This window comes from Tamandua tetradactyla, chromosome 6 (assembly GCF_023851605.1).
Source record: "Tamandua tetradactyla isolate mTamTet1 chromosome 6, mTamTet1.pri, whole genome shotgun sequence".
NCBI lineage: Eukaryota > Metazoa > Chordata > Mammalia > Pilosa > Myrmecophagidae > Tamandua > Tamandua tetradactyla.
In genome coordinates, this window is record NC_135332.1 from 110,895,127 (window position 1) to 110,919,615 (window position 24,489).

The following is a 24,489-nucleotide window of genomic DNA, read 5'->3' on the forward strand; positions in this document are numbered from 1 at the left end:
TCCCACCAGTAAAAGGTGCTGTGGGACCTTAAACTTTGGAAAACTCTCGCCGTCCGGGTGGTTCGCTAGCCAAAGCGGCTTGAGCCGGCCCGGGGTCCGAACACAGGTAGGGTTGCTGGCCGCCGCAGCCCGGGAAAGAGCCCATCTGAATTTACTAGTCGGCCCTGGGCGACAAGCGTTGCGGGAGGGCGCCAGCGGCAGCGACCCGCCCGGGAGAGTGCCCGTTCCCCGGGAGTCATGGGTTTGGAAGGGGCCTCCCCCACCCGTCACCGTTCTCCGCGGCCTGGGGATTTCCGATCCAATTCTCTCAGTTGGTCCGGGCGGCCGCTCGTGGTGTGGGCGCCAGCCGCCTTGGTTTCAGGGGACCGCCTCTCCAATTCTCCCAGCTGGCCCGGGAAGGGGGAAGGGAGTGACTCAGGCCGCTTGCCGCCCTGCCCGGTGAGGCCCGCGCGCCTCGGTGATCTCACCCGAGCTGCTTCTCTCAGCCAGCCAGCCGTTCCAGGATGGGGTATGCTGTCTTTTTTATCTCTGTTGTGGCTTTGGGCGCTTTCTGTATCGTTTCTACTCCCCTAGTAGCTGTCCTGGAGAAGAAACTTAAATCCGCGCATCTTACTAAGCCGCCATCTTCCAGGAAGTCCCTGAAGCATTTTTATTGAGATATATTCATATGCCCTATTATTCATCCAAGGTGTGCCATCAGTGGCTCTTAGTATAATCAGAGTTGTGCTTTCATCACCACAGTCAATTTGAGCACATTTTCATTACTCAAAAAAGAAAATCCCCATACCCGGTAGCTGTCACCTCTCAAGCTTTCTATCTTTCCCCAGCCCTACATAACCAATAATCTAATTTTGTCTCTGTAGATTTATCTGTATTTAAAAAATACTAAAATATTACTGTTAACTAGATAGTTCATAATTTGCATTAGTTGTATTTTCCCATATACCACCCTATTATTAACACCTTGTACTTTGTTTCCCCATATTTTCTTTTTTGATGGAGTTGCATTGAGTTATATTTACATATTATACAATCCACCCAAAGCTTACAATCAGTGGCTCACAGTATCATCACATAGTTATACATTCATCTCCATGGTCAATTTTAGAATATTTTCATTACTTAAAAAAAAACTCATACCCTTTATTCCTCCTTTAATGGACCCCTAGCATTTGTGTGGTTCATTTATACTGTTGGTGAAAGAATATTAAAATATCACTGTTAACTACAGTAGCTATAGTCCATAGTTTGCAGTAGGTACATTTTCCCATATACCACTCAATTATTAAAACTCCTTGTAATAGTTACGTGCATTTCTTCTAGTTCATGAAAGAACTTGTTTATATCTGTACTGCTAATCACCGTCATTATCCACCACAGGATAAACTGTGTTATACAGTCCCATGTTTTAACCTCTAGCTTTCCTTCTAGTGACATACAAGACTCTGAATTTCCTTTTTCAACCACATTCACATTCATGATACAATGTTGTTAATTATATTCACCATAATGTGCTGCCATCACTTCTATCCATTTCCAAACACTTAAATTCACCCAAATTAAAAATTCTGCACAGATTAACCATTCTCTAGCCTCATTCTGTCACCTGATAACCTATATTCTAGATTTTAGCTCTATGAGTTTACTTATTATAATTCATATTAGTGAGATCATACAGTATTTGTCCTTTTGTGCCTGACTTATTTCACTCAGCATGGTGTCCTCATGGCTCATCCATGTTGTTGCATGCTTCAGGACTTCATTTCTTTTACAACTGAATAATATTGCATCATACATATTTACCGTATGTTTTTTTTCCATTCACTGGTTGATGGACACTCGTGTTGCTTACATCTTTTGGCAATTAGCGAATAATGCTGCTATCAGCCTCCATGTGCAAGTGTCTGTTCCCATACCTACTTTCAGTTCTTCTGGGCATCTACCCATAGTGGGATTACCAGATCGTAAGGCAGTTCTGTACTCATGAGGAACCGCCAAACTGTCCTGCACAGCAGCTGCACCATTTTATATTCCCACCAGCAATGAATAAGTGTTCTTATTTCTCCACATCCTCTCGTAGTTTCAAACTACACAAACACTTGTAGTTTCCTGTTTGATAGCAGCCATTCTAGTAGGTGTGAAATGATATTTCACTGTGGTTTTTATTTGCATTTTGCTAATAGCTAGTAAAGTTGAGCATCTTTTCATGTGTTTTTTAGCCATCTCTGTTTCCTCTTTAGAAAAATGTCTGTGCATGTTCTTTGTCCATTTTTAAATTGGGTCGTTTGTCTTTTTATTGTTGAGTTATATGGCTTCTGGATATCAAACCTTTTCAGATATGTTTCCAAATATTTTCTCCCATTGACTCAGCAACCTTTTCACCTTTTTGATAAAGTCCTTTAAGCACAGAAGTATTTAGTTTTGAGGAGGTCCCACTTATCTATTTTTCTTTCATTGCTCGTGCTTTGGGTATAAGGTCTAAGAAACTACCACCTATCAATAGATCTTGAAGACACTTCCCTATGTTTTCTTTTAGGAATTTTATGGTACTGACTTTTCTGTTTATGTCTCATCCATTTCTATTTAACTTTTATATAGGATATGAGGTAGGGGGTCCTCTTTCTTTTTTTTTATTTTTTATTTTTAAATTTATTTATTAATTAAAAAATTAAGAAACAAAATAAAGCATCAACATACATAATCAGTAATTCACAATATCATCACTTAGCAAAATGGTTCCCTCTTAAAGTGCTCTAGTAAGCAACCCCACCTTGAATGGTTAGAGACACATCTCCATGGGAAACCATCTATAAAAAGTGACCACACACAGTAGGGTGGGTCACATCTCCATGGAAATAAGAAAAAAGATCCTACCGAGCAATATTGAATGAGGATTAAAGGACCTGGCTTTTCTGGGGTACAAAACAAATTCAAACCAACATAGGTTCACATAGTGTCTGCTTAATACCCTTTATCTCTTTAGCCATATTTCATCTTCTTGGAATTGATGTAGGAGATTTGTTTTAGTATCTTTGTTTATTTTTTCCAAATTCTGCCTCTCTTCTGTCATTTTAACTTATTCCTTTGACTGGATTATATTTTCCTGTTTAGTTTGGTTTACTAGTTTTAGCTAGTGTCTAGGCTCTGGTTATCTTGATAAGTTTACTTTTGAGGTCAGTTTCTGTGTCTTGTGTAGGGCTTTCTTGTTGATAGTTTTGTGCTAAGACATGTCTTTGGTACTTGGTTTAAGTTATTGTAGACCTTTAGCATAGCTCATGTTTAACTTATCTGCTTTTTATCAGCTATTATTCCTCTAATTCTTGCCCTGGATATGTGGTACAGTTTTTGAGATTGCACTATTTGTTTAATTGTTTCAACCCCAGGAGAAAGAAGGCTTACTTTCCCCATTCCTTCTCTGGGAATCTTAATCTTTTGTATTTGTTTTTTTATTTAACTCTGTATTTTTTTTTTTTAACACTTCTTTCATCATCTCTAACTTCTTTTTCCTGGAGTACAAATTCTGGGAGGAGTATCACCCAGAAGAGGACTTTTTTTCCCAGCCAAAACAAGGCCAGGTACCAGTGAAGGAGGCATAGATCAGTTGCAAAGAGCCATGGGGAAGAGATCCGGAAGGACAGAAACTTTCCTTTTATGGTTCCCCAAATCTCTGCTTTCCTGGCCTGCCTAGCAGATGGTACTCTTCAGCCAAGTGTTCTCCACTGTCTATAGGTGGTACTATGCCTTTAATTCCCCACTGACTCTGCCCTGTTGGGTACGGTGTTGAAACTGGGGCTTCAGGCTGCTTTTCTCTGGGGAGGGTTGAAACCCTGCATGGAGCTGGGACCTAGCGATGTGAATTCAGTTATGAAAATCTGCCAGTGGTGCTCTGCTGTACCCCGTACCCATGCTCTACCTTTCTTGGGTAAAAGCTGCCCTTCAATAAACTTCCCCACAGCCCTAAGAAAGCACTATGATATTAAGTTCCTCCCTGCTTCTATGTTATTTTGGGTGGCACTGCTTTTTGTCCTGAGGGGGTTGAAACTGTAACTGCCTTTAGAGCTGGGACCTGGTGTCTGAATTTGCTGCTCAAAAACTGTGATCTGTGTTGGGCCATGCCCTCCCCCACCCTGATCTTGGGAAAGAGAACTTTTATTTCCAATCAGGGGCTGGATCCCTAGGTGGCCTCTTCAGCCTGGAGAGTTTTACTCACAGCTTTTCACCGCACATTATCAGTCTCTTACTTCCACTCTTCACTGGATAGTGTACAGTATTCTTCTGGTCTCTGGAACCCCCAAACAGTTGTTTCAGACAGTTCCTGGCTGTTTATTGACAGCTCTGGAGGACTCCCTGAGTATTGAAGCTCCCTACTATACCATTTTACCTGGAAACTTGTTTACAATGATTTTTCTTGTTATATTTATTAATGTGAACAGGAGAATTTTATCTAATGAGAATGGATGCAAATTATTTTCATTAATAAGTAGTATCTTAAAAATATTCTGAAATGTACTAGTTGAATAAAAAGTGATTTGCAGTATACATCTTGTTACAAAATGTTCTAAAATTTTTTTATTAGCCATTTCCTAACCCTTTGCTTTTGCTTTTCTTCTCTTTTGATTACAGCTGATTTGGATGCCATCCCAAGCATTAGAATACGAGACCACAGAATGGTAAGAAACCAGTAATAATTCCTGAAGTTAGTTTTAAGAAAAGAAAAAATTTTTTGGAATAAGTTGGAATTCTAGTTTAGAATTTAAATCTTGTTTCATCAGGGTAGTGGGTAGATTGAGAACTACTAGTATAATATGTAGAGAAAGCATAGCACAATTACTGAGATCAAGCCTCTAGAGCTAGACTGAGTTAGTCTGTCAGTTATTTAACCTGTCTGTGCATCAGTTTCCTAATCTGTAAAGTGGGAATAATGCTACTTGACAGGGTACTTATAAGGATGAAATTCATATTTGCAACACATTTATGATAAGTCTGACATATAATAAATGTTTATTAAATAAATAAAGATAGCTCAACAGTAGTTGAATGAAGTATGAGTATTGAATGAAGTAACATATTAAAAGCCCTTAGACTAGGGCTTGGCCTGTGAGTGTACTTTGATCGTTGCCTTAGCAGCAGTAGTAGGAGTCTATTATCTAAAGTAGTAGTGAGGGTTATGAAAACAGGCAAGATAAGGGGATAGAGTGATAACCCTGTCACTCTTATCCAGAGGAGGTGACATTTGAATTTACTGAATATAGGGATGGGACAAGACATTTTCATTCAACAAATATTTACTGAATGCTTACTATGTGCCACATTCTATTCTATGTGCTTGGCATGCTGGAGTGAACAAATGAGATAAAAATCCCTGCCCTCTGAGGCTTACCTTCTGAAGGAGGGATAGATAATAAACTAATAAATAAAATACGTAGTATGTTAAACATGGCACCATATAGAACATGAGAGCAGGGAGGGGGCTTAGGGAGTGCTGAGGGCAGGGAGGGGGTAGATAGTATGAACATAGTGGGCAGGAAGGCCTCACTGAGCGGGTACCATTTGGACAAGGTCATCAGGGTATAGAGGAAGAAAATTGCAAGCAGAGGCCTTGGGCAGGGTTGGCCTGGTGCATTCAAGGAGCAGTGAGCAAGGCAGGGCCACCGAGTGTCCTGTGCAATGGCCAGTGCAAGGAAGGGAGGCCACAGAGCCTCAGAGGTCCCAATTCTGTGACTGTAATGAAAAGCTTGCAAAGTTTGTGAGCAGAGTAGTGACAAAATCTGTTTAACACAGTACCTAACTGCTGTTAGTCGAGCATAGACTGACTGGGATAGGAGGCTGTTGCAGTAATGTAGGTGGCAGATAAGGTAGCTTAGACCAGCATAGAGTAGTGGAAATGGTGAGATGTGGTTGGATTTATTTTGAAAGGAGACCTGATAGGATTTGGGGTATGTTGGATGTGGGCTATGAGAAGACTCAAGACTGGACCCCAAAGTTGTGACCTGGGGTTGCCATCTACAGAGGAAGAAAAGCAGGAGAGGCACTTTTGGGGTGGGGAGGTTAGGAACTTAGATTTGGATGTGCTAAGAGATGCCTGCTAGATAAACATTCAGTCCTGATGGATAGATAGATGTGAAGCAGAGTTCAGGGGAAAAGTTCCAGGTTGGAAATATAAATTTAATCTTTATGACATCCTTGTATTATATGTAGTACTAGCTCCGTTTTGATGTGAAGTAAGGCTTAGATGGACTATGACTTGCCTAGGGTTACCAGTTAGTAGCTGTAAGAGCTTGGGTTTGAACTGATAATAATGATCGTGGTAATTGTGTTGATAATTGGTACCATTTATTAAGCTTTATCTGTACCTGTGGTAATTAATTTTATTTATTTTAAAGAGCACAAGGCATGCTTATCTCTACTTGATATAAAAGGAAATGGATATTCAAGAGCTTGTCATCTTACCTATGGTCACATGGCCTGTCAGAGGGAAAGCTGAGATCTGACACCAGGCCAGATTCCTGACCTCATACCACCCCTCCCGTTCACATGGCCTGAGTGACACATACTGATAAAATAGTCACAGTTCTCAGTGAAGAGAGGCTGAAATTTTAGGGAAATTTAACATCTGGGATTTGGATAGAATACTGGGTTAATAACAGATTTTGCTGAGTAGAAACTCAGTATAAGCCAGTAGTTTATTAAGACTGTTTAAAAAGAATGGTAATAAATCTTGGGCTCCTGATCTTCCTAGAAACTGGACTGTAGGGAAAACATAGGATGAAATTGGGGGAACTGTCATGGAGAAGACAAGGTTTAGCTAGACTTTGAAAGCTCTTCCCAGTTATCTGAAGGATTAGGATGTAGAAGAGAGGTTGAGCAGTGTGTGAAATGCTAAACGCAGCTGGTTCAGAACACTTGATAACATTAGCTACTGTCATCATGATCATCACCATGCTACAAAGCGGTCATAGAAGCAGTGGGTGGTAAACTAAAAAGGAGATTACAATTAAGTATATGGAAGAATTCAATATAAGAGGAGAACTTTCTGGTAACAGATGCTGTGCATCAGTGGAATCTGTTGTTTAAAAATTAAAGGATAGCTCTTCCCTGGAGTGTTCTTACGAAGCCCAGAAATCTGGTGGGGAGATCCTGGTGATGGTGTTGTATGACTTGAGGTTCCTCCCAGCATATAGAGTGGTAATATTCTCCATTGTAAAATTTTTGTGTATCAGTTTAAGTTACTACTCATTGGAGAGCTCAGTGTAATAAACTAACCCAACTGTATTTTTTTTCTCTACTGTTTATCCCACTGTATCTGTGATGCGCCTTCATTGCAATTTCTGTCATGTAGGGCTGTGATTAGCTGAGGCTTACCCCTCTGTCTTATGGGCTATGTGATTTACACCAAAGCAGACAGTTTTAATTTACCTTGATATCCTCACTTCCTGCATGAAGGAAATAGTAACTGCACTGTATGGATTTATTGAAAGAATGAGTGAATCTTGGCAACAGTTTTAAAGGCTTTTAATGTTTAATTAGTTTCGTGCTTCATACTCGGTTATATTTTCCCCAGTGATAAATATGACCCTTTAATTTGACTTTAACCACGAGGGGGCAGGAAGGAGAAAAGTTAGGGGGAGTCCTTGCTGGCCAGAATCTCTGGGCCAGAGCAAAGTTGTTGTCATTGTTGCCTTCACTTGCCTGGTGGGAGTTATCCATGCTGAGCCTGCCCGGTGATGGAGAAGCACGGCTGCATGTCCTGCCTCTCCCATCCTCTTACTTTCTTTGGTGACAGTGGGAAGACTTTGCTTTCTATTCATAAAAATGTGTTACCACTAATTAGTTGCAGAACTAATTTTAAAAAGTCATTAATATCTGATGTTTCTTTTAGCCCAGAGATGACACTAATGATCTCTTGAAAAATTCATTATTGGAATCTGACAGTGCTTTTATTGGTGAGTATATTTATTTTAATTTATCAATGCTGTCCGCTTAAATATTAAACAATGTTTATATTTCTTTTAAGTGCCTTTTTCCACACTTACAAAATCAGTACTATTCTTTTTTGTGCAAGGTGGTAAGAACTGGGATACTCTCTTTTATTAACTATTTTAATAATTATCAAATACACTTTACAAAGCTGTTTCCAAAATGTGAAGTAAAGTGAACTTTAGAAGCTATAGGAATAGATTACTCAAAAACCTGTACACAAATGTTTGTAGCAGCTTTATTTGTAATAGCCCAAAATGGAAATTATCTCCAATGTCTTTCAGTAGGTGAACTGTTAAACTGTAGTACTTTCCATCCCATGGAATACTACTCAGCCGTAAAAAGAAACAAACTTTTGAAGAATACCTTGGATGAATCACCAGCAAAATGTGTTGAATAAAAAATAACACACACACACACACACACACACACACATATATGTATGATCCCCAAAAGTTACATACTGCAAGGTTCTATTTTTACAATATTTTTTAAGTGATAAAATTTCAGAAATTGAGGACAAATTAGTGGTTGCCAGGGCTGGGAGAGAGGTGGGTGTGGTTATAACATACGGGCTCCTTGTGGTTCTGTTCAGTGTCTTGAATGTCAAGGTGAACACATGAATTTACACAGACACACATGCATAAATGTATACATGTGCTGCAAAGGCAGTGTCAAAATCCATTGATTGTATCGGCAGCAGTATCCCAACTTTGATACTATATGACAGTTTGGCAAACTAGGCAAAGAGTTGTAGGGGTCTCTTCCATATTATTTCTCAAAACTGCATGTGAATATAATTACCTCAATAAAATTTTCAGTTAAAAACTCAAAGGAATGTAATTTAATCCTCAAAAGATATGTGAAGGTACTGTGGAATATTTTTTTTCTCAAGACCACAATATACCCTTATAATTATGTATTCTGACTGTATGCTTTTTTTGCTATCCTGGTGCCATCAGGGATTATCTCTTCTACATTTTATGCTAATTACTATAGATTTTCATGTGATAGAAATACCTGACCAATCTCTGGTGAGTTTTCTAAAATGGATTATTTCTTATCATGGGAAATAAGGAAGATACATTGGGAAGAGGAGAGTACAGATAAAGAAATCAGTAGGCAACAGGGCTGGGAAGAGTCCTTCTTCAGAGGCATCAGGGAAATGTGACTTGTCCCTCTTACCCATGAGCAAATAAATAGTCTGGGGTACTTGAGATGGTGTCTTAGAAGCTTTCATTACACTGGGCCTTACACTGAACCACAGAGATAGTGGTCTGTCCCTTTGGTTATTGGTCCGCACAAATCCCCCATGGTTTGTGTGCTGCTGCTCTAAATGACTAGGGCAAAGGCCAGTGGTTGGGTGGGTTGTAGCTTTCTAAGAATTTACAGTGAGAGGAAAGAAAAAGTAACAAATTTTTTTGAATGTCTAGTATGTTCTGAGCACTGCATTAAGTGTTTTTTTAAAAAACTTTTTTATTGTAATGTAACATGTACAAAGCAAAGAAAGAAAAACGTAATAGTTTTCAAAGCACTCTTCAACAAGTAGTTACAGGCAAATCCCAGGGTTTGTCATGGGCTATCATATGATCCTCTCAGATGTTTCCTTCTAACTGCTTCAGAATATAGGAGGCTAGAAGGAATAAATATTTTTTTAATCACAGTAGATTTTTTGTGAAAAATAGCATATATACAAAAAAGCAATAAATTTCAAAGCACAACACCACAATTAGTTGTAGAACATATTTCCGAGTTTGACATAGGTTATAATTCCACAATTTTATGTTTTTACTTCTAGCTAAAAGAGATATCAGTTTAATGATTCATTAATCATATTCACTTGTTAAACCTATGTTCTCTGTATAACTCCACCATCACCTTTGATCTTTCTTTCCTTCTCGTTAGGGGTGTTTGGGCTATGGCCATTCTAACTTTTTCATGTTGGAAGGGGTTGTGAATAATATGGGGTAGGGAGATGGAACTAGCTGATGTTCTGGAGAGGCTGGGCCCTCTAGGTTTCAGGACTTATCTGATCCAGGGACCTATCTGGAGGTTTTAGGTTTTGGAAAGTTACTCTAGTGCATGGAACCCTTGTGGAATCTTACATATTGCTCTAGGTGTTCTTAGGATTGGCTCAAATGGTCCTGGTTGGGGTTTGGCAAGTTATGATAGGTAGCAACGTCTAACTGAAGCTTGTTGCCTAAGAGCATCCTCAGAGTAGCCTCTTGACTCTATTTGAATTCTCTCTGCCACTGATACTTTATTAGTTACACTTTTCCCCCTTTTGATCAGGATGGAATTGTTGATCCCACAGTGCCAGGGCCAGACTCATCACCCATGCTGCCAGGGAGACTTTCACCACTGGATGTCATGTCCCATGTAGTGGGGAGGGCAGTGATTTCAGTTGCAGAGTTGGGCTTACAGAGCGTGAGGCCACATCTGAGCAACAAAACATGTCCTCCGAAAGTCACTCTTAGGCATGCCTATAGGTAGTCTAAGCTTCTCCGCTACTTACATAAGCTTCACAAGAGTAAGCCTCAGGATGAAGGGCTTGGCCTATTAATTTGAGTGTCCCTAAAGTTTGACACAGTATAAGGGGATTCCCAGATGATAAAGTTTAATAGTTCCATAGTTTTTCTCCCATCCCTCAAGGGACTTTGCCAGTATTTTTTGATTATCTGCTTAATATACCCTAGGATGTATAGAGGCATTACATTAAGCTATACAGGATTAAAGGACCTGTTTCTTATACTGGGCTCCCTGTGTTTCAGTTGTTCAAATGAGCTATGCAGATAGGTTTTCGAGTTAGATTATGTGCTACAGAATATTCAGGTTCCAGACCAAATACACCTTTCTTCCTTTGGTTTCAAAGTGTATGTGTGGTTCTAAAATATAGACACTGTCTTCTTTACCCTGTGTTCTGAATTACTCTAACCCCGACCTGATTGGCTTTGTTCTTACCTCTAAATACCAGGCTATACATATATATATATATTCACATCATTGCATGCTTCATGACTTTGTTCCTTTTTTGTAGCAGCACAACATTTGACCATATGTATACACCATCGTTCACCAATCTACTTCTTAGTCACTGCATACTTCAACCACCTGCATTCATCAGGTATCATGTATAATGCCCAAAGTCCACAGTCCATCTGCACTCTCAATTTTAGATAATTTCATTGTTCCCAAGAGAAAGATAACCAACAAACACACCCTTACCAAATAGGAAATCTAAACTTCCTCTTAGCTCTTGTCCCTCCCCCCATTATTTACCACTGCTGTTGCTGTGTTAGTGCTGATATTTTCCTTTTAAACATAGCCCATTGCATATAATAGCAATTTCCCCCTTGTATCCTGGACTTAAACATTCTTTGTACACAAATCATACCTTTGAAGTATGTGTCTAGAACTAATTTATATTTCCATTGTTACTCAATAGGACACATAGATCTATATAATCCCTTTCAATCTTTTCATCTTCAATATAGTAATACTACTTATAGACCCACTACAGAACCACCTTCACTCCTATCTTTTTCCTTACATTGGAGTTCAACCTCATTAGCTAACAGTTCACGCATCTCTAGCTTCTATGTTTCTCTAAGTCCCCCATATTCTGTATTATAAGTGTCTGGTTTTACCTTTACCATGGTCATAAAAGTGGGATTGTACAGTATCTGTCCTTTTGCGTCTGGCTTATTTCACTCAGCGTTATGTCCTCAAGGCTCATCTATCTTGTCATGTACTTCAGGATATCATTTTGTCTTACTGCTGCATAATATTCCATTGTATGTATATATCAGATTTTGTTAATCTACTCTCTGTTGATGGTCATTTGGTTTGTTTCCATCTTTTTGGTGATTGTGAATAATGTTGCTATGAACATTGGTATGCAAATGTCTGTTTGTGTCATTGCTTTCAGCTCTTCTGGATATATACCAAGCAGTGCTATTGCTAGGTCATAGGGCAACTCGATATTTAGTTCCTAAGGAACTGACAAACTGTCTTTCATAGTGGCTACACCATGATACATTCCTTCCAGCAGTGCATAAGCATCCCAATTTCTCCACATCCTCTCCAACATTTATAGTTTCCTGTTGTTTAATAGCAGCCATTTTTATAGGTGTGAGGTGGTATCTCATGGTAATCTTGATCTGCATTTCCCTTATAGCCAATGAAATTGAACATCTCTTCATGTGCTTTTGAGCCATCTGTATTTGCTCTTCAGAAAAATGCCTATTCATATCTTTAGCCCACTTTATAATTGGGTTGTTTGTTCTTTTGTTGTTGAGTTATATGATTTCTTTATGTGTACAGGATATCAAACCTTTGTCCAAGATGTGATTTCCAAATATTTACTCCCATTGAGTTGGCTGCCTCTCACCTTTTTGACAAATTCGTTTGAGGTACAGAAGCATTTGATTTTGAGGAGTTCCTGTTTGTCTATTTTTTCTTGCTTGTGCTTTGGGTGTCAAGTTTAGGAAACTCCCCCCTTATTACTAGGTCTTGAAGATGTTTCCTTACATTTTCTTCTAGAAGCTTTATGGTGCTAGTTCTTATATTTAGGTGTTTGATCCACTTTGAGTTAATTTTTGTTTAAGGCCTAAGGTAGAGGTCCTCTTTCATTCTTTTGGCTATTGATATCCAGTTCTCCTAAGCCCATTTATTGAAGAAACTCTTTTGACCCAGGTCAGGGGATTTAGGGGCCTTCTCAAAAATCAGTTGACCATAGATTTGCTGGTCTATTTCTGCACTTTAGATTCAATTCCATTGGTCAATACTTTTGTCTTTGTGCCAGTACCATGCTGTTTTGACCACTGTGGCTTTATAATAGGTTTTAAAGTCAGGGAGTATTAATCCTCCCACTTTGTTCTTCTTTTTAAGCATGTTTTTAGCTATTTGGGATCTCTTTCCCTTCCAGATGAATTTTGTAACTAGCTTTTCCAAGTCTTCAAAGTAAGTTTTTTGAATTTTGATTGGTAGTGCATTGAATCTGTAGATCAATTTGGGTAGAATTGACACCTTAACTATATTTAGTCTTCCTATCCATGAGCAGGGGGTGTCTTTCCACCTATTTAGATCTTCTTTGATTTTAGTAGTGTTATGTCGTTTTCTGTGTATACATTCCTAAGTATTTGATTCTTCTAGTTGCTATTTTGAATAGAATTTTTCCTTAAATGATTCTCAGTTAGTTCATTGCTTGTCTATAGAAATGTTACTGATTTCTGCACATTAATTTTATATCACATCACCTTGTTGAATTTGTTTATTAGCTCAAGTAGCTTTGTTGTAGATTTTCCAAGTATAGCATCATGTTGTTTGCAAATAATGAAAGTTTTACTTCTGCCTTTCCAGTTTGATGCCTTTTTTTTCTTTGTCCTGCCTGATTGCTCTAGCTAGAACTTCTAGCACAATGTTGAATAACAGTGGTGACAGTGGGCATCCTTGTCTTATTCCTGATCTTAGGGGGAAAGCTTTCAGTCTCTGTCCATTGAGTACAATGCTTGATATCAGTTTTTCATATATTCCCTTTATCATATTGAGGAAGTTACCATTGATTCCTATCTTTTAAAGTGTTTTTATCAGAAAAAGATGTTGAATTTTGTCGAATGCTTTTTCAGCATCATTCAAGATGATCATGTGATTTTCCCATTCAATTTGTTAATGTGCTGTATTACATTAACTGATTTTCTTGGGTTGAACCATCCTTGCATTCCTAGTATAAACCTCACTTGATCATGGTGTATAATTCTTTTAATGTGTTGTTGGATTTGATTTGCTAATATTTTGTTGAGAAGTTTTACATCTCTACTCATTATGGATATTATCCGTAGTTTTCTTTACTTATAGCATCTTTACCCGGCTTTGGTATTAAAATGATATTAGCTTCATAAAATGAGTTGGGTAGAGTTCCTTTTTCCTTAATTTTTGGAAAAGTTTGAGCAGAATTAGTGTTAGTTCTTTTTGAAATGTTTGATAAAATGTCCCTGTGAAGCCATCTGGCCCTGGACTTTTCTTTTTAGGAAGATTTTTGATGACTGGTTGAATCTCTTTCTTATGATTGGTTTGTTGAGATCTTCTATTTCTTCCTGAGTCAGTGTAGCTTGTTTGGGTGTCTCCAGGAATTTGTCCATTTCCTCCAAGTTGTCTGGTTTGTTAGCATATAGTTCTTCATGATATCCTCTGATGATTTCTTTTATTTCTTCAGAGTCTGTGGTTACGCACCCCTTATCATTTCTGATTTTGTTTAGTTGCCTCCTGTGCTGGATTGAAAGGAAGTATGCCCCCTAGAAAAGCCATGTTTTAATCAAAATTCCATTTCATAAAGGTAGAATAATCCCTATTCAATACTGTATGTTTGAAACTGTAATCAGATCATCTTCCTGGATGATATGATTTAGTCAAGAGTGGTTGTTAAGCTGGATTAGGTGACAACATGTCTCCACCCATTTGGTTGGGTCTTGATTGGTTTATTGGAGTCCTATTAAAGAGAAAACATTTTGGAGAATGGGTGATTCAGAGAGAGCAGAATGACATTGCCATGAGAAGCAGAGTCCACCAGCCAGCAACCTTTGGAGATGAAGAAGGAAAATGCCTCCCAGGGAGCTTCATGAAAAAGGAAGCTAGGAGAAGAAGCTTGGAGATGACACTTTGTTCGCCATGTGCCCTTCCAGATGAGAGAGGAACCCTGACCATGTTCACCATATGCCTTTCCAGATGACAGAAACTCTGACTGTGTTTACCATATGCCCTTCCACTTGAGAGAAACCGTGAACTTCATCAGCCTTCTTGAACCAAGGTATCTCTCCCTGGATGCCTTTGATTGGACATTTCTATAGACTTGTTTTAATTGGGACATTTTCTCGGCCTTAGAACTGTAAATTAGTAATTTATTAAATTCCCCCTTTTAAATGCCATTCTGTTTCTGGTATTTTGCATTCCAGCCGCTAGCAAACTAGAACACCTCCTCTCTCATTTTTTGTCAGTCTTGCTAGTGGCCCATCAATTTTATTGATTTTCTCAAAGAACCAACTTTTGGTTTTATTGATTCCTTCTATTGATCTTTTGTTCTCCCATTCATTTAACTCTGCTTTAATCTTTGATTTTTTCCTTTTTCTATTTGCTTTGGGGTTAGTTTGCTGTTCTTACGTTCCTCCAGGTGAGCAGTTAAGTCCTTGATTTTTGCTCTTTCTTGTTTTTTAATATAGGCATTTAAGGCAACAAATTTCCTTCTCAGCACAGCCTTTGCCACATCCCCATATGTTCTATTCTCATTTTCATTTGTCTCCAGATAGCTGCTGATTTCTCTAGCAATTTCTTCTTTGACCCACTGGTTGTTTAAGAGTGTGTTATTTAATCTCCATATATTCTTGAATGTTCTCATTCTTTGGTGGTTATTGAGATCAAGTTTCATCCATTGTGATCAGAGAAAGTACTTTGAATAAGTTCAGTGTTTTTAAATTTATAAAGACCTGTTTTGTGCCCCAGCATATGATCTATCCTGGAGAATGGTCCATGAGCAGTAGAAAAGAATGTATATCCTGGTGTTTTGTGGTGGAGTGACTTATATATGTCCCTGTTAGGTCTCATGCATTTTTCAAGTTGTTTAATATCTCTGTTTCCTTGTGGATCTTCTGTCTGGTTTTTCTATCTGTAGAGGAGAGTGATGTATTGAAGTCTTCTACTATTATTGCTGAAACATCTATTGCTCCCTTCAGTTTTGCCAATATCTGTCTCATGTACTTTGGAACTCCTTGATTGGGTGCATAAACATTTATGATTGGCATTTCTTCTGGGTGAACTGTTCCTTTAATTAATATATAGTGTCCTTCTTTGTTTCTTATGATGTCTTTACATTTAACGTCTATTTTGTCTGATGTTAATATAGCTACTCCTGTATTTATTTTTGGTTACAACTTAGGTGGAAAATCTTTTTCTATCCTTTACTTTCAGTCTATTTGATTCCTTGTATCTAAGATGAGTCTCTTGTAAGCAGCATATAGCTGGATTATATTTCTTAATCCATTGTACCAATTTGTATCTTTTAATTGGTAAATTCAGTCCTTTAACATTCAGAGTTATTCTGAAATGGGTTTTCATGAATCCACCATCTTATCTTTCAGATTTTGTCCGATCTATATATTCTTTTCTCTCTCTCTGTTTTTATCCCTTAAGTTACCTTTACTGGTACTCTACAATTCTGTGCCCTCCTCCAGACTTCCCTTTCCTGTCTTTTTCAACTGGAAGAACTCCCTTTAGTATTTCTTATGGGGCTGGTCTCTTTTTGACAAATTCTTTCAGGATTTGTTTGTCTGTGAATATTTTCATCTTCCCCCAGATCTGAAGGACAATTTGGGTACAGAATTCTTGGCTGAAGTCTTTCTTTCAGGATCTTAAATATATCATGCCACTGCCTTGTTGCTTCCATGGTGCCAGTTGAGTAGTCTGAACTCACTCTTATATAGTTTCCCTTGTATATAGTAGATTGTTTTTCTCTTGCTTTGAATTTTTTGCTTCTCTTCAACATTTGAAAGACTGATTAGTATGTATCTTGGGGAAGGATTTCCTACTTGGATTTATTCTATCTGGAGTTTATTCATCCTCTTTGACTTCTTTATGTCCTTTATAAGGGTTGGGAAGTTTTCCCCTATTATATCCTCAACTACTACTCCTAGCCTTTTATGCCTCTCTGTCCTTCTGGGACACCAGTGATTCTTATATTTGTGCACTTTGTTTTGCCCATCATTTTCCTGAGATCCAATTAAAATTTTTCCCATCTTTTTTGCCATTTGCTGTTTTGAGTGTTTGAAATCAATTATCCTGCCCTCTAGTTTGCTTATTCTCCTGCTGTTGTGTGTCTCCAGTATGTTTTATTTGGTATACAGAATCTTTAATCTTTGTGATATCTATTTTTAATTTATTCTTTCAAATTCCTCTTTATGCTATTCTGTTGTCTTCTTGATCTCCTTTATGTCATTAGCCATCCCACTTATTTTGTTTAGTAGAGTTATTTGAACATCGTTGATTAGTTGTTCCAACGTCTGTGTCTCCTCTGTTGTTTTAATCTGGCTATTAGGCTGGGCTGTATCTGTCTGATATGCTTAGTGATTTTCTGTTGTTTTTGCTGCACATAAATATCTTGATTCATTTGCTTTGGAAGTTGATTTCCCTCAGTAGTCTAAAGCCTATTGTTTGCGGGATGGATGTGGAGCAGGATGCAGGCAAGGCGGGGGGCGCACAACAGTGTGGTGATGCGTTGCAGTGCAGGTATAGGCACAGTTTGGAATGCTACACTGGTGCCTGTGAATGTGGGTGCCAAACGGCCCGGGAGGATGTGGCCCTGTAGGTGCATGGGTCTGGGGTGGGGGGGCTGTGACCTTGTGGATGCATGGGTCTGGGGGGCATGGCCTTGGTGTGCACTGGTCTAGGGCATGTGGCCCTTTGTGTGCAGGTGCAGACCTGTGGCATCGGGTTGGCATTATGCCTGCATGGGCTAGGAGCGGATGTGACCTGTTTGCACAAGTCAGTGCTTTCCCAGAGCTGAGGGAGAGACTGGGGGCCGTGCGCATGCACATTAGTGCCGTAAACTAATGTGAGTGCGTGGAGAGCTCACGGGGCTCAGGGGCGCTGTTCTACTGTATGGGCTGGGACAAGTGTAGCCTGGGTATGGAGGTACGTATCCACAGATTTTGTATGCTGGTGTCAGCCTGCAAGGAACAGGGAGGGGAAGGTAGTGCTTGGGAGGGGCCCTGCAGAGGTGGGTTGGGCTGCACTTGGGTTGGGGGTGTGGGACGGGTTAGTGCCCAAGGGGTTGGCAGGACAGGGGCGCTTGAACTGTGGGTGTTAGGGTTCAGGTGTGTGGGGTGTGGGTCGCGAGGCTGCACTGGTGAGGGTAGTACGTTCAAGGAAATGTGGCTTGGCTTACTTCCTAGTCCTGGTCTCCCTGTCTGTGCAATACTGAGGGGTCTGGGCTTCCAGGTGAGGCTCTGGTTCTCTGCTTCTCAGTAACTCAGCTTTTGCAACCAGGGCTGCCCTACTCAATGCCGTTGAAGGTGCTGTGAGACACACTGTTATACATAGAGTAACCACTTTCTGATCTAGTTTTCCCACTTCTGGTGTATTAAGTGCTTTTAAAATACACTTATTTGATAGTTTCTTTGAGGATATCTAAACTTGTAGTAAGTGATAAAACTTACTTGATCCTTGGTCAGACCTAAAAGCCTTTTGTACTAGATTGAGCAGTTCTGATTTAAGAATAGCAGTGTTTTTCTATACAGGAGTCTTGGTGACTGTAGAAATCATTGTCACTCCCTGGGATAGATCTCTCTTGTGAAATATCCATCATAGTCACTACTGATAGCAACAAAATTTCCTTCAATTATGTTGTACATATGTCCACTACAAATGATAGTGAAGCCTCATCTATACTATCTTGAAGATGAGATTTTGTTTATAAAACATTGGACTTCTAGACCCTTTTCTGTTTCTAAGATATGAATCTGATCTAGCTAATAAATTATATCTGTGCTGTCCATCTGTAAGAAAAGAAAGAATTTTGCTTTATACTCTGGATTATTTTCTGGTTGTGGAAATTGACTTGGTGTTTGCTGATTGTAGAAACGCTGACCCTCATAGGGCAATAGCAGTCAGGAATCTCCTTGAATATCTGAAGTTAATTTTCCTCCCTTTTTTTTTTTTGCTTTATAAGTGAATACCCTAACATTCACTAATTGGAAAAGAAAGCTCAGATATATGTTTTCTATCTAGTGGTATGGATAGATTTTTGTCCTTGGAAAGGTGGGGCTCAGGTGTCCTTGTAGCTCTTACACACAGATCTCTACCCTCCATCTGAGAAAGACCACATGTGATCTTTTCTGGCCAGACTCTGCCACGTAAGTAAGAGTTAAAATTGGAATGGGTAAACTCTGTGTCCTGAGGGGTCTTAACCCTTCTAGAGACTTGAGATGAAGTCTTTTGGGAACTAAAGAAGTTAATGTTTTGACCAAGGGACTATAATAGAACATTTAGCTTCAAACATAGCTGTTTTATCTATTTTCTTTCTCCGTCTCAATATGAGAAACTGCTCCTTATTTTGTCACTTTGTGAATATTTTGAAGATGACCCTTCTCAAGACAAACATTGCCATTGTATTAACAAGGGAGACCAGTAATCTGGTCGTTTAATAGTTACTTAGACAAATCCAAATGGAGAGATTGTCACTGGACTGGAATCTTCAACACCATCAATGTCACAAAAGACAAAAGGAGTCTGGAAAATCATTCCAGATTAGAGGAGACTAAAGAGACATGATCTTAAATATAGTGTGTGATCCTTAATTGAATCCTGGGTCATAACAAACAAACCAAAAATTAAAGAAAAAAAACAGAAACAAAGCAAAAAACAAACAAAACTGACAACAACCAAAAACAAAACAAAATAAATCCAAAAACTCCTGTAAACTACAAATTTGGGAAATTTGAATGCCAGTTATATGTTAAATGATAGTAACTGTGTCAATGTTAAATTTCCCAAATGTGAAACTTAAATTGTAACTGTGTAGGAAATAGTCCTTGTTCTTAGAGTATACAATACAAAGTATTTAGAGATGATGTCTCATGTTTCCAACTTTAAGATGGTTCAGGAAAAACAATAAAACCCAATGTGTGTGTATATAGAAATAAAAACAAGGTAAATGTGGTAGAATAACAAATGGTGATTCTAAGTGATCAATGTATAATTACAACTTTTATATAGGCTTAAAATTTTTCAAAATAAAAAGTTGGAAAAATTGTAAATGTAAGGTATTCATCTCCGTGATCAAAGAAGCTATTGGCCCACTAGGTTAGCTATAATCCAAAAGCATAAATGTTAGTGAGGCTGAGGGGAAACTGGAAACTCATGGTACAACCACGTTTGACATTTGTTCAGAATGCTAACATAGAGTTCCATATGACCCAGCAATTTTACTCCTAGATGTATGTCGTAAAGAAATGAAAATATGAGCCTATGCAGACTTGTATTTGAATGTTCATAGCATTATTTATCGTTGTCAGCAATTGGAAACAGTTTAAATGTCCATCAGCTGGTGAATGTGTAGACAAAATGAGCTATATCCATAAATTTAAGACTATTTAGCAGTAAAATGTAGTGAGCCTCCTGTACATGGTACAACATGAGTAAACCTCAGGTGCATGCTAAGTGAAAGACAAAAGATTATATTGAATGATTTCATTTATATGAAATGTCCAGAAAAGGTAAATCTATTGATAGATCAATATTTTCTTGGGGCTGGAGGGCTGGGAGTGGGGAGTTACTGCAAATAGACACAGGTAACTTCTTGAGGAGATGGAAATGTTCTAAAACTGGATTCCAGTGAGGATGGTTGCAACTCTTTACTAAAAATCACTGAACTGTGTACTTATAATCGGTGAATTTTATAGTTTGCAGATCATTTAACTCTGGGTAAAGATTGGCAGTGATGGAAGTTTAAAACTTTTCATTATGTGGTCCTTATAGGTGCTTATGGTGAGACGTATCCTGCCATTGAAGATGATACCCTACCTCTGCCATCACAGCTGCCCTCTGCGAGGGAGCGCAGGAGGAACAAATTGAAAGAAATAGATTTTGTATGTATAAAATGTCTTCTTTAACCACTCTTTTCGAATTAGGAGAATGAGAGGTTTCTGGGTTTTGACCTATACCCAATTAGTGTGGAGCCAATTTGGAATGCTTTGGAATGAGGTGGGTCTAACCTTGGTTCTTCCACCAGTTAGCTGTGTCTCATTGCATTTCATTGAACCGCTGATGTTCTTGTTTCTTAAATTATTTTCCTATCTCGTAGGGGGGCTCAGATTTCAGAGAAGGCGCAAAAAGCAACTGATACTTACTGAAAATCCTGCTACATTTCATTAATAACCTAACCTTATTATATAGGCATCATCTCCTTTTTGGGTGACATTGCCAGGAGGGTTCTTTCCCCTGCACTCCACAGCTTTATAGTGTAGCGAGTAAAAAGTACACGTTGGAGATGGGTACATTTCCCAACAATGTCAGTTTCTCATTGAATAGGTAACTTTGGGCAATGTCTTGCAACTTTCTTCCCTTATATATGTTGTGGAGATAAATCTTGAGTTGAGTATACAGGTTACTCTCGACAAATGACAAGTGGTGCTGTTATTGGCATTATCATATGCACAGCTTTACCAGCTGGCGGTAACTTGGATAAATCAGATGGGTGTAAAGAAACGGTGACCATTTAGCTTGACCTTCATACCTGAAACAGTCACAGGCTGGTAATAAATTGATTCAGTGAATTAATTTGACTTTAATAAGAGAAAAATGTAAAGGTTGATAGAAGGCAAAGATAATAGGATTGGTGGGTTTGTTATGCTTACAGATGGTACTGGAGGAGAGCTGCTTTTATAATGTATATATTCTAATTTTGAATATATCTAACATTATGTTCCTACAATTGTTGCAAATAATTATGCTTTAGATTTGGGGCTACAAATATATTCCACTGATCAAGTTAGCATTAAAAAAATAACTGGCTAACAAAAGAGCCCAATTTGTGCCAGGAAATAAAGTATTTGTATTAGATTATAACCTAAAGTATAAAATAAATATACATCAGTTTATGTGGATATAAATGTCTGATTGAATAAACAAGCAAGTGGGGAAAAAGAATCTGTGCAGAATTTATGGAGACATACCACACTCATAGAACTGGAGCTGAATTCCCCAATCCCTAAGTGTGGGCTGTGCAGTGACTTCCTTCCAAAGAGGAAAGGGGGATAAAGAATAATTGTACATACAGCAGAGAAACCAGGGTACACCAGAAAATTAAAAACAAAAACCTTTAGGTATCTGAAGGAGGAATGTGAAGATGTTGAGATGACAAACTTGGCCTCTGGTTCTGTTACCCTTAGGTCCTGTTTCTACCCTGATTTAATCTTAGCTTTGCTTTCCTGTCTACCTCCCCTGACCCTCACCATCACAGATGTTTTAGACAGGTAGGCAGCTCTACGTGGCCTCAGGACTCTTTGCCAAGGTCTAGGTTTAAAATCATTACATCTGGACACTGACAACCTACTTTGTAAACCTGTCTGTCTACCATTTTGAGAATACTCATTCCTAAATATGAAATACTGATTTTAGAAATCTGTATGTGGTTAATTTTGTTCAAGTATTATAGTGTCCATGGGCCAGTCCCACATAGAAATTGTCAAATTTTAATACTTTTAGTACTTTCTAAGATTTTTATAATTCTGTTTCTCATATTATTCTTCTTCCCTTCCAATACATTAAGAATAGATGCCATCTCCCTTGAATCTTCCCACTTCCTTTTACAAAATTCTTTGGACAGATGTATACTCAGCCCTTCACTGCTTCCTTCTGTATATTAATTTTGCCTTCATCAGCCATGTTGGAATCTCCCCAAAAGGAGGAAACAGTCTCCTTCCTCCACAACTCATTTTCCCCACACAACAGACAGATGTGGTGTACTTTTTTTTTTTTAGCTAGCTTTGTTGAAATAGATTACTGTAAAATTCACCTGCTTAAAGTAGACAGCTTGGTGACTATATAGTTGTGCAGCAGTCACTGTAATGTAATTTGAAAACGTTTTCATCATCCCAGAAAGAAAGTTTATTCCTATAGTTTTGCATTTTCTGGAAATTTCATATATGTCATATCATATGTGATGATTTGTGATTGCCTTCTTTTACTCAGCATGTTTTCAAGGTTCACCTGCTTTGTATCATGTCCATACTTCCTGTTTCTATTGTTGAATAACATTCCCTTATATGGATGGATATATCACATTTTTAGCTATTATGAATAATTGAACATTTGAGTACAAGTTTTTGTTTTCCTTTGTCTTATATATATACCTAGGGGAATTATTGGGTTATATGATAATTCTGTTGAGCATTTTAAGGAACTTACAGGCTGTTTTCCAGTGGCTACATCATTTCAGTTTTCCACCAGCCGTGTATGCTGGTTCTAATTTCTCCACATCCTTGCCAATACTTGTTATTGTCTGTCATTTTGATTATAGCCATCTAAAGATAGTGGATGTGAAGTGGTATTTTCATTTGCATTTCTCAAATGACTAATGGTGTTGAACATTTTTTCATGTGTGTTAGTCATTTTTGTATCTTCTTTGGAGAAATGTCTCTTCAAATACTTTGTCCATTTTTAAATTGGATCTTGTGATTATTGAAAGAATTCTTTATATTTTAGATACAAGTCTCTTCTCAGATACATGATTTGCAAATATTTTTCCCTCATTCTTTGGGTTGTCATTTTAATTTCTTGATGGTGTCCTTTGGAACACAGGTTTTAATTTTGATGAGGTCCAATCAGTCTTCTCTTTTATCACTTTTCTTTTAGTGTCACGTCTAAGAAACCACTTTCTAACCCAAGATAAAGATTTACTACCATGTTTTCTTCTAAGGATTTCATGGTTTTAAACTTAGGTCTATAATCTACTTTAATTTTTTTGCATACAGCATGAGTCTGGGATCTAAGTTCATTCTTTTGCACTTGGCTATCCATTTGACCCAGCACCGTTTGTTGAAAAGACTGTTCTTTACCACTCATTGAATTTTGTTGGCTTTTCAGTCCATAAATCAGGGCCTTATTTCTGGGCCCTTACTTCTGTTCCACTGACCTCTAGGTCTATCCTTATACCAGGTAGTGCAGTGTCTTGATCACTGTAGCTGGACTAATTTTTAGCCCCTCCTGTGAGGTGCTGTTCCTTTTTCTCAAAGTCCAGTCTGGCAGTGTATGTCATCACAAAAAATTATACCTTACCAAAGGCCATCTGAACTTGCATGGATAAACATCAGGACTCAGAATATAACTTGTACATATTTTCATTTGTTTTATTTTGTTCATCATATTGTGCATTTATCAAGGGCAAGAATGTGTTTTCATTCATTCTGAAAATATTTTACGTTAATGACTGTACTGAAGTTCTGTTTTCCAACTACAGGATAATCATCTGACTGTACCCTCAGATGGTCTCTCTTTAAAATCTATATCCAGTATAAACATTGATCTGCTTAGAATGAGAAATGAGGAACGAATGAGAAGATTGAATGAACTTCAGAATAAACCTATTAATACAGGTAAATGACCAATTTCAGAGGCCTACAGAAAATCCTGTAAGAATTTATTGCTTACATGGAAGTTTTCACTGATGGCTGGCAACAGATGGGATTTGAGGGACTCACAACTCAGTGGCCATCCAGCAGAATTGGTCTGACGATTGATTTTGCATCAGAATCCATTTTAGAGTGGATTCTAAACAAATTCAAGTTTTGCTTACTAAACAGAACTAGTGTTTGCTTTCAGCGAGGAAAGTGCTGATTAGTGTGGTATGGTAATCAGTTACTGAAGTGAGAAATTATTTGGAATTAGTTGAGTTCTTTAAAAAACCACATATACTTAAATTTGCAATATTACAGAGAAAATTATTTTTACATTTTTACTTGCTTTCTG

The 24,489-nt window shown here is 38.2% G+C and overlaps 1 protein-coding gene across 11 annotated transcripts in view; it reads left to right on the top strand.

The window, feature by feature from the left end:
* The window catches only part of CSPP1 (centrosome and spindle pole associated protein 1), a 234,531-nt gene that overhangs the window by 207,897 nt on the left and 2,145 nt on the right, over window positions 1–24,489 (top strand). For all 11 annotated transcript variants that reach the window (XR_013178240.1, XM_077166946.1, XM_077166937.1 and 8 more), the window contains 4 exons: window positions 4,624–4,670; window positions 7,880–7,943; window positions 20,500–20,609; window positions 23,981–24,116. Coding sequence is in view for 10 of the 11 variants with exons in the window: in XM_077166946.1 (XP_077023061.1) it covers window positions 4,624–4,670; window positions 7,880–7,943; window positions 20,500–20,609; window positions 23,981–24,116 (357 nt within the window). In the remaining variant the exon portion in view is untranslated. The remainder of the gene's footprint in view (window positions 1–4,623; window positions 4,671–7,879; window positions 7,944–20,499; window positions 20,610–23,980; window positions 24,117–24,489) is intronic.